The 16613-nt window shown below is 39.6% G+C and overlaps 1 protein-coding gene across 5 annotated transcripts in view; it reads right to left on the bottom strand.

The window, feature by feature from the left end:
* Nucleotides 1-16613, bottom strand: part of LOC140738775 (voltage-dependent calcium channel subunit alpha-2/delta-1-like) — a 715977-nt gene that overhangs the window by 143094 nt on the left and 556270 nt on the right. For all 5 annotated transcript variants that reach the window (XM_073066574.1, XM_073066575.1, XM_073066576.1 and 2 more), the window contains 3 exons: nt 10036-10104; nt 7974-8048; nt 6634-6708 (listed from right to left, as the gene is read on the bottom strand). In XM_073066574.1, coding sequence (XP_072922675.1) covers nt 6634-6708; nt 7974-8048; nt 10036-10104 — 219 coding nt within the window. The remainder of the gene's footprint in view (nt 1-6633; nt 6709-7973; nt 8049-10035; nt 10105-16613) is intronic.

Below are 16613 nucleotides of genomic sequence, written 5' to 3'. Positions count from 1 at the left end.
AAATGGCTGCAGGAAAATGAATCTCATAGACTTGGATTAAAAAAATTTACTTTGAACTTCGAAAACTACAAAATTTTAACACTGATGCTTCAAAATTTAAGTTGCTCTTACTGTTTACTATTGAACAACTAAATTATCAAAACATGTACTGTAACATATAAACACACCCACACATTACACGTACATATAATATACAATATTCTCTTTGAAGTACACAGATCAGGAAGATTAATTCTCTCATTAAGGTTGGAATGTGCATGTAGTTGATTGCAACACAGAGAAAATGAACGTTTGGTTTAATTCATCTCCAACACTTACCCTCCTCTGGTGCATGGTATTCAATATCATCAGCTAAATGCCTTAAATAACAGAACCTAAACCTAGAGGAGCTGGAGTAGAGTGCTCCCGACAATTTGATGAAGTGAGACTGTAGAAGCCTTGGATTAAGTAAACAATGTATAAACTCTTTATAAATCTAAAATATACTTTGTTAGCAGTACATGAACTATTGGCTAATGGTAGGGATTGAAATCTGCCTGGAAAACAGAGCTTCACATTATTGCAAGTTGAAAGAGGAATTTTTAAAAATCCACCATTTTTGCAACAAATATTTTCTTTAGCAAATGTCACTTTTTGGCATAACGATCAGTTCATACTGCATTAAGCATATCAACATACGATAAAACAGGCATGGTCGGACACTGACGCTCATGTAAGTTTTAGGACAGACTGAATTTTATTTTATCCACTCCGTGGGTTCAATCTGGGATGCTGATTCCTTCAGCCATCTGAAAATGCCGATTAGCACATTTTCAAACATCTTTAATGATTGTAAGAACTGCCAGTTAGTTTATCTATTTATTAATTTTTGTATCAGAAATTATACATCAATTTCTTCCTTTCTCTATGGGCTGCATTGTTCAAGGTGATTAAACTTATCTATTGACAGAAGCCTTTGTAGTCCTGAAGCATACCATAGTTCATTATACATCAATTGCCACTTGTACGCACTTCTGAAAGCATAAATATATTCAAAGCATGTGGTATCCTAGCAAAACTATTATTGCTAGTACTGACAGAACAGCTTAGATTAAATGATAAATTTATCTAAATGATATGCAAGTGAACCAAAATTGAACTGCTCATTAATTCCTCATATTTCAGAATTAACGAATGTTGAATATATAATTGTCTGAGATTTTACAATTGGAACTGTCCGTGTGCAGTGTTATGATACCGTGAAACTGGTTGTGAGTGAGTGAGAATATTTCACTACAGAAATCCAAATGCATGAAACACTTCCTGCAGGTTGGTGTCTCTTAACATTCCCCAGTGAGAGGGCATATAGCAACAGCCAGGGAATGGCATCACTGGCTTGGGATCCTCAGAATCCGTCCTGACGAAGGGTCTCAGCCCGAAATGTCGCCATCGCTTCTCCCTATAGATGCTGCCTAGTCTGCTGTGTTCCACCAGCATTTTGTGTGTGTTGTTGAGGGAATGGCATGCCTCGTTATAGAAACTGGGAGCTTTATAAATGGTGTTTTAATATATATTGCTTAACTGATTCCCTGGCTCCAAGATTTTTTTTATGTCTACACAGATTACAAGCAGATTAGAATTAGATTAGATTTTTAGAAATTACAAACTTTAAATATTTTGAGGGGAGTTCTACCTTAATCAGATATATACTGTATATCCTGTGCACTCAAATTGTTAGCCAAAAGCAGTGAATTCTGGTGAATTGGGCCATTGGTTAATCAGGACTGCCCCTTTTTTGGGACAAGTTTTAAAGAACAAAAACTAACCATGAAAATAGCTGTGATTCCCTTTGCTTATTTGGGATACTATTCCACTCACTTGGGGCAGGAGACAGTCGTTGAATAGTTTCTAACTAGCGCCTGTTGCGTACATTGGCATGGCCTTTAGACACAACAGTGTGCTTTGAGTGAACGTTTTTTTAAGTAGCGTCAGTTACATGTGTTTGTGTTGAAAAAGCAGCAATTTTTGTCACTGATAGTAGGTGAGAAATAATTCAGAACTGTGTTGTTCACTGCAATATCAAGCATTCAGGCTTGGAGATGCCTGAAACAGCCAAGAGAGTAAATTAAATGATTTCACTACTTCAACAGCTAGAAACTATAAAGAATTGAAGGCATCAACAATCATCTTGAATGTTACATTGAAAATGACGATTTGAAGGAAATTATTATTGAAAGCATTGTATGAAGGCAGTCCATTATGCACACTAGCTGTCTGCGCTGATTTTGTTCATTTATAGTCAAAAGAATGCGAGGTTGATGAATTCCTCTGTCAATAAGTATTAGGAACTAATATATAATTTTAAGTAGTGCAACAGTTTTGATAGTGTCCTAATTTGTTCTGTATTTCACTTAAATATATAACTTGTTACTCAGTTTGGTTTTTGTTTAATATACATTTTTAACTATTTCCATGCAACTTTGGCTAATTGGAGCAGCAGCTTAGTTGGGCCAAAATGTCCAAAAGTCCTGATGTGTCCCAGTTAACTGGACCCACTGTTCATTGCTTTTCCTTTTTCTGGTGCACTGCCTGCGAGGAATTTTTAATCTATTATTCACACAGTCAGCTTCGTGGCACCACAGTTATTGCTGAGAGGAGAGAAATCCATGCCACAGCAATCACAAGATTTGCATCGACACTGATTTTGACACCAAGTGCAGTCACTTCGCCTACTTAACGTCTACTTAAATGAAAGCCTCCAGGAGGAGGTGAACAAACATTAGCCAGTTACCTAATTTCTAACTATTTGACAAACATGCAAATATAATAAACTAATTACCACTGAAATATTTAATTGTTGAAAGATTACACAAGTGTTGAGAATTTTCTATTGAGAATCATCGGTGAGCATGTAGAAGCAAAACGGATCATGCTGTCAAAAGTCTACAAGTAGAACACAAGTTATGGTGATTTGTAGTATACATTTTACAGAGTATACTTTAATAGAATCTGGCGTTTACACTGCTCGTCAACAGAATTGGCATAAATAAATGTTCCTGTGGAGTCCATTTTGAAGTGGCTGTTCGAAGGAGAGTTTTCATTAAAACGTTATGCAAGACTGATGTAGAAGCACAAAAACAAGACAGAAAATAAAACCAAACTGAAGGCATACTTGATTAGAAAAGGTCTGTCTGAAAATCTGTAGAATATTGACCAAATGAAATGAAAGATCTGAGACGGCCTGTCTAGGATTCAGGGTGTTATAATTTAATGTGCCTTTTGTAATTAAATATATAAGAAATCTATACAAGGTTCAAATGTGGAGCCTGTAGGAATGGATGGGAAAAGAATTGGCAGCTTTTCAGGTAAATGTAGTTGTACAAGTGGCATTGACAGTTTAATTTCTGCTGAGATTGAAAGAGGTCCTGTCGCTCTGGCAGCAATTACATGGGGATTTCAAAACTGAAAGATTGGGGATGTCTAAGGAACGAAGTGGTGTGAAACAATTCCACACTACACAGGTATTGTACATTGAAAAAATTGAAGATTTATTGGCTTCCTAAGCTGATCAAAACAAAGTCAGACAGTGAAATTACTGGTAACTACATAACCCAGAAAGACAACTATCTAATTAGCCAGTCAACAAGCTTCAGAACTTCTTTTGTTGAGTACTTTGACGGTGAGCTTCCCAATATTAACCTTTCAGAGACTAGTTTAGAGCAGCTCCTCCATTAAACATCATAATTGCCAAGGCCTTGGCAATTTTGTTCTTCACTACAGCTCAGAGAGTGAAGACCATGGATAAGGTGGAGATTCTTGTGGGAAAGCAAAGCAGAAAACATTGAACAACCTCTGATGAGGGCAAATGAATTTGCAATTCTGGGTAAAAACAAGGGACCTTGGGATCAATCTTGTCTGTGCTTATTTCAAGGATCCAATAGCCCAGCTGACAAAAGAACTGTTGTACTCAAGGCACACCAGTCCTTTAATTAAATGGTGATCTTGAAAGGATGCTCAGTAATTGGTGAGACACTCCTCACTGACAGCTGACTTAGGATAATCATACGTCAATAAAAGGAGATCAACTCAGTTATTGAAGAGAATGAGGTTAGTTATTGAGAGTTCATTCTTGGTTAAATTTTGGTATCAGTTCTTTAATTAATGATACATAATAAGACATCGACAGATTTTAGAACACTGCAGCGCAAGAAATACACTACCAGTACTTGCTGACATCTCTCTAGAGAAATGAGTAACTCACTCCTCAGCAAAGGAGCAGGTGAAAAACCAGAAGCCTGTGCATTTTTATTGACAAATGTGGTTTCTAGTGCCCGCTTGGTAACTATAAACTTTGTGTACAGAAGGAGCAGTGTAGCTAATTGAACCAACTGAGAGAAAAGGCCAAGACCCTCTGTCCATGGGCCCATAAAAAAAAATAATCAATGCTTCCTCCCTTCCAAGTCCCAATGCCTGGGAATTATTATAAAATTTACAGCTGTGATCATTTATGATTTACGATTTACTTTTAGACCTGGCAAATTTCAATCCCCAATTACTATTCACATAGGAAAAACAGTATTTCTACTATGAATTAAACACACTTAGTTATGCTCACCTCCTTGTATGATATTACATGAAATAATTTAGGTCTAAGAAGCAATTTCTAATGAAAAGATAAAATTGAAGTTCTCAAGTCAGTGCATGTTCCTGCTAGCTTAGCCCACTGCAAGTTTACTAGTTAATCAAAGACAACCAAAGTGTCAGCTGTCTTCGCTGTGTACCTTTCCTCTGCAAGGGATTCCATTCAGCTCTCTTTCTGACACATAGCACCACAAACAAACAGGCAAAGTTGTAGAAACATCGGCATTCATGCTGGGAATGTTGTTCAAGTGGGGGGGGGGGGGGGACTGTAATTTTTAAAAATGTCCAAATAAAGTGCTAATTCCATCAAGTTTGAACTTGGCTTTCAAACAGCTTTCCCAGTTAGAATCAAACAAGGTCACTTAGTCATGTTCACTTCTGTCTACGGTAAGACAATGACCCACCGTGTACCTTGAACTCACCCCCCGCCCCCCCCCATGCTATCCCTGCAACCACATGAACCTTCTGCCACTGTGTAGGTGCAAACTCTAGGTTTCATGGCTGAGTCTAACCTCGAGTGCCTTCTCAACCTCAGGCAGTGGATTCCAATGTCCTACTTCCAAATTGGCCCGATAGCTTTCTCAACTCTTTCGGAATGTCTACCCTGAGCAGAGACATTAAACAACCGTTGAAACTAAGTCAGACTATTTAAAAGACATGAATTAAAAATGGAAATGTATTTAAAATATACATATTAATTAACCCAATGAATTTACCTTTTACACTATTTTTTTAAACTTAGTCATTTTAAGTCTTGCTCTGTACTGCTGCTGCAAATTAAAAATTTCAAGACATATATCAGCGATAATATGTCTGATTCTGACACTTAATGTCAGCTTACCCTGGTTAGCAGTCTGATTCAAATAAATGAGGGTGCATCAGATGTACCAGTCGTGACCAGCTTAAAGATGAGGAATTCAGCAGGGGAGTAAAAAGTCGGGTGTGTCAGCATTTAACCTCTCAGCATTCCCCATTTCCACGTAGTTTTGTACTGCTATGGTTGTCGGATATGCAGACATTTGCACTGATCCCCAACGTACTGCTGGCTGGGCATTACTACATTGGTCATAACCCTTTTGTTCCAATCATTGTGTTCATCCAGATTAAAACTTGGGTTCCACTCACCATTACACATTGCACACATCACTTCCAATGTTCACCTCACATACAATATAACACAGAAGGAAGTTTATAATGGAATCTACAAAATATATGCAAAACATACTATATGGATAAGTTTATTTGGAAAAAAGAATCAGAAGCAAGTGGAGTATACATTTTCAAAAAGGTTAAACCATTATAATTACAGAAGTTCCACGTTATTAATAACTGCTGCTGATACATAACATAGCCACACTCATCATTAACTCAGCTCAATCAGCCGGATATCTTTATCGAGCAGGATCACATCATTGCCAATGTTTCCAAAGCTTCTTTCAGGATCAAACTAGACTAATATGCACTTTCACAGAAGCTGCATTAAAACTTGTTTTGACTAATGAAGGCCAATGTGCAAATTTGCTCATTTTCTTCCAGTCAACTGGTAGGTACCCAAACCCATTTAAAAATTTGAACCTATTACTAGTTGTTTAAATATAAATGTTCTGCAGGGTCACTGATGTTTTTAAAATCATTCCGTGATTAAGAGTATGTGGTGTGAAACAAAAATCAAATCACCAGATCATTGCCTTGTGTAAAACAAAATAAAGATTTCATTTTTTTCCTGTTCTACTATAATTAAGTTCCAGTATTACAGCAGAACTATTTTAGGAGTTCAAAGGGTTATTATAGTCACACAATAATACATTTGAGTTATTAATTTGAATTGTAAGTGGTGAGTGTCAAATGTACAAAATCAATAAATAATCTGGGATGCTGCATTCAGGCAATTCTTGGGTTATCCAGCTTTAATGATTTCATTACAGGTTACTAACTTCTTTAGAGCCTGAGATAGGAGGTCCTCATGCATTTAGCATTTACCATTAGAATCTATATAAGTTTAGTATGACTCACCTTAGGCTGAAGATTTGGATGAAGCAATACATAACCGTTTGGATCGATTGCAAAATAATATCCATTAGGTCCAAGCTGTTATAACATTTAAAAGATTTATAATCCAAAATATTACAGATTTTATGTAAAAAGAAAGAAACCATTTTTATTACTGTAATGTTATTCAACATAAAATGCAGGATCCAGGTTTTATTCAAAGACTGTGGTAGTTGCACATTTTCAACAGATTAGAGCTGTACTTGTTAGAATTTCGACTCTTACGCCAGTGTGGTATGAATGCAATTATGTATAAATATTTATCAATGTTAATAGTACACATTCAGTATGCCAACACACACTGAATTACAACAGCAAATCCATTAAACATTGGTACAATTTTCAATTCAAGCATTTTAAATATCGAGCTAACTATTATATTCATTACTTGAACTAATTGCGATGTAAAGCTGCTCTGAAGATAAAGCAACGTTTACTTCAAAAGCATCAGCTAACCCATTAGACAGTGGGTGGTTCATTAGCTTACAGGTAGAACTGAAGGATACAGGTATAATGGATTAAACTGAATCTGCAGGGTAATAGAAACGGGAAAGAAACTATTTTTTTACGGAGTAAATACTCTGGTCAACAGTGAGCTGCCCACACTTAACGGTCGCATAAGGACCGGCTCTGCATAATAATTCCCCAGCATAACTTCCTCCAAAAAAAAACCCATTCCAGTCCCGACTACCGATGGTTGCATTGTGGCCAGTCGTGTTAGGCTCACCTGGGTGCAATGTGAAGTGGAGAATGGGGCAAAAGGCTGAATAAAGCCATGGCCATCAATTTTCTTAAAAGACAAAGAAGTTCAACTGCTAAACCACGTCCTGGGCTCAACTGGCCATCAAATCCATTAAAAATCAATACCATTTCTGGATGTTTTCCAGTGAACTTAATCCAGGAACTGATGAATTACCTTTTATTTACTAGAAAACTGAAACCCAAAAACAAAAGTAAGTTCAATGAGAAAACAAGTATGTGAACTAAGACCTACTGTGCTTCAGTCCTTCATGACTGTTACTAAACTTACAGGAGATGATGTTCCTAGTTGCCAGATTCTCCAGTGTTAATGCTGGGGAATTGCCAAGACTGTGCCAGTGACAAGGATTGATTACACCACCAATCAGCAAGTTTGCACATTTGCAGTGCATGTGTGAAAATCCCAAAACTGCCGACACTTGTTTACTATTGCACAAACATCCATTACTTACTTACAACGTCCAGACAATGATGCAGAACACGGCTTGGAAGGAGAACCAAAATTAAAAATAAATGACCAGAGAGGATTTCTGAACTGTACTTACTGTGTAACGAGGAGTCTGCCTCTTTACGTCAGCAAGAGACACATCAATACCCATCACTCCTAGAATCAGCTGGTTCTGAAATGGCAGATTGACAAAATAATGATCAATAACTTTCCAAATTGATTATCTGTTCAAGTATTTGCATTCTTTCCATTTTTTTTTCAATACAGAAAAGCATTAGGCAACATATGCACTAGGTGACATGAATCTGCATAATATCTGTACATTGGGATAAATTCAAGTGTGTGCCAAATCTTGGGAATTAAGGACTGATTTTAGTTAAAATCTTTTAAATATTAGAGCACTATGACAAAACTGGCATCATAGTTATTACCATCACCAGATGGCAGAAGCTTTATTGTTGAATGAAAAAATATTTTATACTTCTACTTTCCTTAACTCAATGGAAAATTTACCATATTAAAAGGTTTTATTCAAATGCAGTTGTTATTCTCTCAATTCTCTTTTATTTTAATGTTAGCATTTTAGCTTCTAATTGATAACAACTTTTTTTGATAACTTTAGTTAACTATTATAGCTTGTTTTTCTCTTGCTTCTTAATGTCTATTAGCAGTTGGCTGAAGAAACAAGAGAGTTTTTCAGCCATTCTGAGCTCAGTTGGATTGATCAATGCTCGGCTAACCATTTAACATCAAACAAGCAGAGTCAGTGACATTCGTACTGACAGCTCCAAATATATTTGGATGATGCAAGCTATTAAGCGTACAGCAAGAGCACAGACTCGCTCTCTGCCCAGGTTAAAGTATGAAATTTGTTGCTTTACAGCTGCAGTACTGTGTAAAAGCATAAAATTACTAGAAATAAATAAAATAGTGCAAAAATGCTATACAGTGCAATAAAAGAGACACAGAAATCTGAAGACGTTCTGGAAGAGCCCCATTATTATTCCACTGGGACCAACATATTGATCAATCACGAAGAGGACATGCCAGTGGCTCTACTTCGTTAGGGGTTTGAGGAGATTAGTACTGTCACAAAAGACTCTTGCAAATTTTTATAGATGTATGGTGGAGAGCGTTTTGTCTGGTTGCATCCCGGGCTGGTATGGAGGTTCAAGTGCACAGGACTGCAAGACGCTGCAGAAAGTTATAGACTAAGCCAGTTCCATTATGGGCACTACCTTCACCATCATCGAGGACATCTTCAAGTGGCAAACGTTACTAAAGCCCATCATTTGGAATGAGCCTTTTTTCTTCGGTATTATCATCAGGGAGGAAGCACAGCAGCCTGAAGACCTACACTCAATATTTCAGAAGCAACTTCTTCGCCTTTGCCATTTTTTACACTAATCTATTGCATTTGTAATTTTCTGTCTTTGTACTGCAGCTGTGAAACAATTTTCACATCATACAAGACGGCGATAATAAACCCGGTTCAGATTCCGATAGCAGACAGAGGCGGCAGAATTCTCCATGAGTGGCAGGGTAGGGAATGTGACTGGGCAGGGGAAGACAAAAACAAAGTGTTAACAAGAATGGTGATCCAGCGTCTTGAGTTTCGGTTACATTGTGATGGAACTTATGAGAATGTATTGAGGAGGCATTATGTACTTTGTCCCTAAAGGTCTGAGGGGTGATATAACATAATGGCCTTTTAAACTGAGGATAAATTAGGAGATCCATTGCAAGGATATAAAAGAGAGAGCCGAAGGGATTGAACAAGTATGACCTAGGCTCTTTCTCAACCAATCATATTATCAGAGTGGTATTGATTCATTGTAAAATCTGCAATTGTGAAAAATGTCCTTCAATTCCAGGCAGAGTTCAAAGACTGCAGCCAATCTCTCTGGTAGCACGTGTTCAAGATAATATCTGATAGCAAGCAATACAAAGCTGTTGTTAATAATAAGGTGAAAATTCCAACATTCTTCAGTAGAACCTCTACTTCAAAACAATCCAGAGTTTTGTAGGAAACAGTTCCACAATAATTCATAAAAGCCTTGATGAAAAGCCAATAAAAATTGCAGATATGTGAAGAGCAATAACAGTTTATTGCACAGATTTAAGGCAAACAACACCAGACTCTCCAACTTAAAACATACCTGGTTCCCACTGGCATCTTTAGTTAAGTTGAAGACGGGCAGAGTTCCTGTGATAACAAGACCGAGTTCCTATTGTAACGGTAAAGTGACAGGTACATATAGAGAGACAGGAACATATGACACACAGATGCACATAAAAACAGCAACAGGTTAGAATAACTGTGGAAATAAACTAATTTAAAACATTTTAATCAATTTCAAATTAACTATAATCTCAACTTCCAATGATTGCAACTTATCTGGAAAAAGACAACCATTCAAGTATTCAATTCTAAAAACACATCATAAACTGGATTAATTCATTTTTGATTTGAGTTTCACTGATGAAGTGCTCCCCCCCCCCCTTCTCTGTGCATCAGGTACTGCTCCTTAATTTTTTTAAAAATGCATTCTTTCAGGTTTCTTGCTTTGTTGGCTGCCTGTAAGCCATCAAATCTCAGGGTTGTATAATGTATACACTCCTTGATAATAAATGTACTTTGAAACTTTGAAGTGCAGCTTTGTTTTAACCAGGCTGCACTGCACAAATACAAATACAAGGAGGAGACGAGTCATCTTAAACAGCTGTACAATTAATTTAAACCAAATTCTTTCATGAACAGCAAGCGAGCAAACAAAAATCATCACTGGGTTTTGCAGTAATTCTTGTTATGAACTATGAACTGAGTTGCTTGCCTTAATAAATTGGCAGCATTCAATGCCAAGATTCTTAGAAAATTTTCAGCTGATGAAAACACTAGAGAACTCTGATGTCCGAGTACTATCAAAAGAGCTAAGGGTGACAGGACAGCAGGTGTTGAAAAATCCAAGTACACAACTTAATTTTTCCAGCATTTAAAGAACTGGAAGTGTTCAGAAGGTCAAACAGCAATGCAAAAATAAGAAAATAATTCATTACGATTTTTCCATTTGTATCAGTTCAATGCACTGATGTGATGTAATGATCTGAAAGGATGTCAATGTTTTCAATGCGCCTTAGTACATTTAACAATAATAAATACATTTACCAAGCATATTTTAGGTTGTACAGAGATATAGACATGGAGAGCACACTGTGACGTGGTGCAGAACAAAGTGGTCAAATTAAGAATTATTTTAAAAACTGACAGTTAGAAACAAAAGAGAAATAAACAAATGGAAACAGAGGTACAGCCACGTTTGTGCAGAGAAGAAAAGTTCGGCTTCTCTGAAATTACTAAATTCTACGTTTACCTCAAAGTGAGACCTCTGACCACCTCCCTCTCTGAGGTGAAGCATTTAGACTTTTTAAAATTTATGATTCTATTTGCTTTGAAGAAGAGGACTTATAAATACACAGACTTCACACCAACATCCAGGACTTGCAAAGTATGCAAACAAAAAAATGTATTGCTGTTTCCTCAGTTTATACTACAGAAATACAAGATGGTGAAGACAGGAGGGCAGAGGAAGAGAGGAGTACAGGAGCCGTAGACAAAAGGACCCCATTCTGATTCTGTCATTGTCCTCCTATGTTCCAACAATTCCCAACACAAGCTGGAAGGACGGCAGCCCATTTCCACCTGAGTATGTTATATCCTTTTGGGCTTAAAATTGAACTTAATAATAGAACATACAACATAGAATAGTACAGCACATTACAGGCCCTTCGGATCACAATGTTGTGATGACCCTCAAACCCTGCCTCCCATATAACCCCCCTCCCACCTTAAATTCCTCCATATTCCTTAATAATTTCAGGAAACCACATCTCTTTTCACATATGTGGCTATCATTCTCTCTTTCAATATTCCCTTTCTTTTCCTCTAAATGCTGTTTTTAAAGTAATTGTAACATAGACAGCACTCAATCACAGGCATTTCAGTTGTCTCCATTCCCCCCCCCCCCCCCGAGTCTTCAAAATTAAAATACATTTGACTTCCTACTAGTCCAGTTTCAATGAAGGTACCAACCCAAAATGTTAACTCTTTTTCTCCCCATTGGTGCTGCCTAAATTTCTGGGTGCTTTCAGTAGCTTCTATTTTAGTTTTGAATTTGAAGTTCCTTGCTTCACCTTAAGTGCCAATGTTAGTTATGATCACGAGCACATGGAGAGCAGTGGCTTTAATCCAATAAACACAGTTACAGTTCATTAGGAGTTTGCAAAGATTTAGTATGTCACCAAAGACACTAGCCAACTTCTACAGATATACCACGGAGAGCATTCCAACTGGCTGCATCACCATCTGGTATGGGGAAACAACTGCACAGGAAGGATCAAAATAAGCTGCAGAAAGCTGTAAACTTAACTCCATCATGGGCAATAGCCTCTCCAGCATCGAGGACATCTTCAAGGAGCGATGCCTCAAAGCAAAACGTCATCCATCATTAAGGACCTCTATCACCCAAGACATGCCCTTTTCTCATTCCTATCATCAGGGAGGAGGTACAGAAGCCTGAAGGCACACACTTAATAATTCAGAAATATCTTCTTCCCTGCTACCATCAGATTTCTGAATGGACACTGAACCCATGAACACTACCTCACTTTTTTTTTTAAACTTTGTATTTTTGCACTATTCATATTTTATTTATATACACACACATACACATATAATACTGTAATAAAACACACACACACTGAAATTCACATTTTTCCTCTCTACTATGCATAGCAATATACTGCTGCCACAAAGACAACGAGTTTGATGACATTTGCTGGTGATATTAAACCTGATTCTGAACAAACACATGAGATACTGTTCAATCAGCATGGTGTGGACGTGGATCTGTTTTCGGAATGCAATTTCCTTTCCAAATGTGTATCTTCCTGTTTCTTGAGTGTATCTCTGTCACTACTGCTCTACAATATGTTGCGGGAATAACATATGACCTTTTACAATTGCAGCTCCTGTTTTTCACCCTCACCTCACAAAAGACCTCTGCCCACCACACTGTAATGTAAAGCAGTTGCATTTATTAACATTTCTGGTTTAATTTGCCTTGGGAGGTGATTGTAAAATCCTGAACAAGTGTGCTTTTAGGATACAGAAATGTGTCTCTACAAAGAACAGGACTTATAATTACAAAGATTTCACACCAACATTCACCATCGCCAAACCCAGAAGGAAATATTTACAATACACCACCACTTTACGAAGGGGTTGTGTTCCAAGAAATCCATATATAACCCAATTTTTCATAATACTAACCTTTGATAAAAGATGACAAACATCTTATATTTATTTTTTCCCCACCTGAAGTTTGAGACAACAATTTTTTTTATTCGATGTTTTTTGTTAGCAATTTGTGAGTTCCCCAAGGGTGAATTACCATTACCCAAGCTGCAATAATGCAGGGATACACTAGATAATCAAATTTACCTCCGAAGAAAATGTTGCAGTCTAATTATGGGAGGTTTCGATTTGCTCAGAAAATCTGTCTTGGGTGGCAGGGTGGAGATAAGTCTTTACCAAAGGACGAGCTAGGCACTCCTTCCTTCCACTAGCCTGCAGGTCACCCTGAGGCAAGGTGTAGCACCTTCTTAGCAACCCCCCCTTACCCCCCACTCTGATTTGGGTCATGTGAAAGCTACGGGAGCAGGTGGTGGATGGTCAAATGAGCAGCTGGGTCATATCACAAATCCTGGTTATGCACTTGCTGACACCAGGCAGACAATCTCTGAGGGGTATTGATAATGGCTTGGGTCACCCGTCTTGAAAATACACCGCCCAGAAGAAAGCAATGGCAAACCACTTCTGTAGGAAAATTTGCCCAGAACAATCATGGTCATGGAAAGACCATGATCACCCACGTCACATGACATAGCACATAACAAACGGACAAATCTGCCTCTAAGAAAGTGGGAAAGGAGGAGAAATGAACAAGATTTCAAAGAGCATGTTTAAGACTTCTGTTTGATTGAGAGCTCAACAAAAATAGATATTCGGACCAATTTGATTAATGGAAAGGAAATCGGGGGAAGGGAAAGGGAGGGTGGTGCAATAACAGTCAAAAGAAAGTGCATAATTGGTAATTGAGAGACACCTGCAAAATAAAATCAACTGATCTATTTTACTTTGAGAGACAAGTGTAAAATAAAATTAAGCTGATTTATTTTTTGGAATGAGAGTGGGACAAGATGAGGGAACTGGTTAAGATATAACTTGACAAGATGAGAGAACTAGAGGGCATAGGTTTAAGGTGAGAGAGGAAAATTTTAAAGGGGGGAGGATGCGTTGGACCTGGTTTACACAAATATCCCCGACACGTACTGGGCAGAGCCCCGCCCCCACCTCGGATACTCAGACCACATCTCTGTTATGCTAATCCCAGCATACAGACCGCTCGTCAGGCGCTCCAGACCAGTTCAGAAGCAGGTGAAAACCTGGCCAGCAGGAGCCATCTCCGCTCTTCAAGACTGCTTTGAGCACACTGACTGGCACATGTTCAGGGAGGCTGCAACCGATGGCGACTCTACCAACTTAGAGGAGTACACAGCATCAGTGACCAGCTACATCAGCAAGTGCATTGATGATGTTACTCTGCCCAAGACCATCACTATACACGCTAACCAGAAGCCATGGATGACCGCGGAGGTGCGTGCGCTGCTGAGGACCCGCGACTCTGCCTTCAGAGCAGGTGACTAGGCAGTCCTAACAACAGCAAGGGCCAAACTGTCCCGGCCATCAGAGAGACAAAGCGTGCACACGCCCAGCTAATCCACAGTCACTTCCAGGACAGCGGCGACACGAGGCGCATGTGGAAGGGCATCCAGGACATCACCAATTACAAGACAACGTCACCTGACTGTGCAGCTGATGCCTCCCTCCCAAATGCGCTGAATAACTTCTACGCCCAGTTTGAGGCAGAAAATGACATGGCGGCGAGGAAGTCCACTCCTCCTACAAATACATAGGTGCTGTGTCTCTCCGTGGCCGACGTGAGAAGAACCCTGTACAGGGTCAACCCATGGAAGGCTGCTGGACCAGACAACATCCCTGGTAGAGTGCTCAGAGGATGTGCAGACCAGCTAGCAGATGTTCTCACTGACATCTTCAACATCTCCCTGAGCAGCACCACCATTCCAACGTGCTTCAAGGCCGCCACCATCGTCCCCGTGCCGAAGAAGTCTTCAGTGTCCTGCCTCAATGACTACTGTCCTGTTGCACTTACATCCATCATCATGAAGTGTTTCGAGAGGCTCGTCATGAGGCACACCCAGACCCTGCTGCCCCTCTCACTGGGCCCCCTGCAGTTTGCGTACCATCCCAACCACTCAACAGACGACGCCATTGCCATCACCCTCCACCTGGCCCTAACCCACCTGGACAAAAAAGACACGTATGTTCGGATGCTGTTCATAGACTTCAGCTCAGCATTCAACACAATCATCCCCCAGAAACTGATTGAAAAGCAAAGCCTACTGGGCCTGAACACCTCCCTCTGCAACTGGATCCTAGACTTCCTGACTGGGAGACCTCCGTCAGTCCAGATCGGGAGCAGCATCTCCAACACCATCACACTGAGTACAGGGGGCCCCCCACAGCTGTGTGCTCAGTCCACTGCTGTTCACTCTGCTGACCCACGACTGTGCTGCAACAGATAGCTCAAACCACATCAGCAAGTTCGCCAATGACACGACCGTAGTGGGTCTCATCAGCAAGAACGACGAGTCAGCTTACAGAGAGGAGGGGCAGCGGCTAACGGACTGGTGCAGAGCCAACAACCTGTCTCTAAATGTGAACAAAACAAAAGAGATGGTTGTTGACTTCAGGAGGGCACGAAACGACCACTCCCCGCTAAACATCGACGGCTCCTCGGTAGAGATCGTTAAGAGCACCAAATTTCTTGGTGTTCACCTGGCGGAGAATCTCACCTGGTCCCTCAACACCACCTCCATAGCAAAGAAAGCCCAGCAGTGTCTCTACTTTCTGCGAAGGCTGAGGAAACTCCACGTCCCACCCTCATCACATTCTACAGGGGTTGTATTGAGAGCATCCTGAGCAGCTGCATCACTGCCTGGTTCGGAAATTGCACCATCTCGGATCGCAAGACCCTGCAGCGGATAGTGAGGTCAGCTGAGAAGATCATCGGGGTCTTTCTCCCCACCATCACGGACATTTACACTACCCGCTGCATCCGCAAAGGAAACAGCATTATGAAGGACCCCATGCACCCCTCATACAATCTCTTCTCCCTCCTGCCGTCTGGGAAAAGACACCGAAGCATTTGGGCTCTCACGACCAGACTATGTAACAGTTTCTTCCCCCAAGCTATCAGACTCAATACCCAGCGCCTGGACTGACACCTTACTGCCCTATTGTCTTGTTTATTATTTATTGTAATGCCTACACTGTTTTGTGCACTTTATGCAGTCCTGGGTAGGTCTGTAGTCTAGTGTAGTTGTTGTGTGATTTTTTTTCTCTGTGTTGTTTTTTAACGTAGTTCAGCCTAGTTTTTGTACTGTGTCATGTAACACCATGGTCCTGAAAAACATTGTCTCATTTTTACTATGCATTGTACCAGCGGTTATGGTCGAAATGACAATAAAAGTGACTTGACTTGACTTGATCCCAGTGGCCAATAGCAGGCAAATAGAATTAATGCCACCTAAACAC

Source organism: Hemitrygon akajei, chromosome 14 (genome assembly GCF_048418815.1).
Source record: "Hemitrygon akajei chromosome 14, sHemAka1.3, whole genome shotgun sequence".
NCBI classification, from domain to species: Eukaryota; Metazoa; Chordata; class Chondrichthyes; order Myliobatiformes; family Dasyatidae; genus Hemitrygon; species Hemitrygon akajei.
This window is presented reverse-complemented; position numbering and strand designations above follow the sequence as displayed.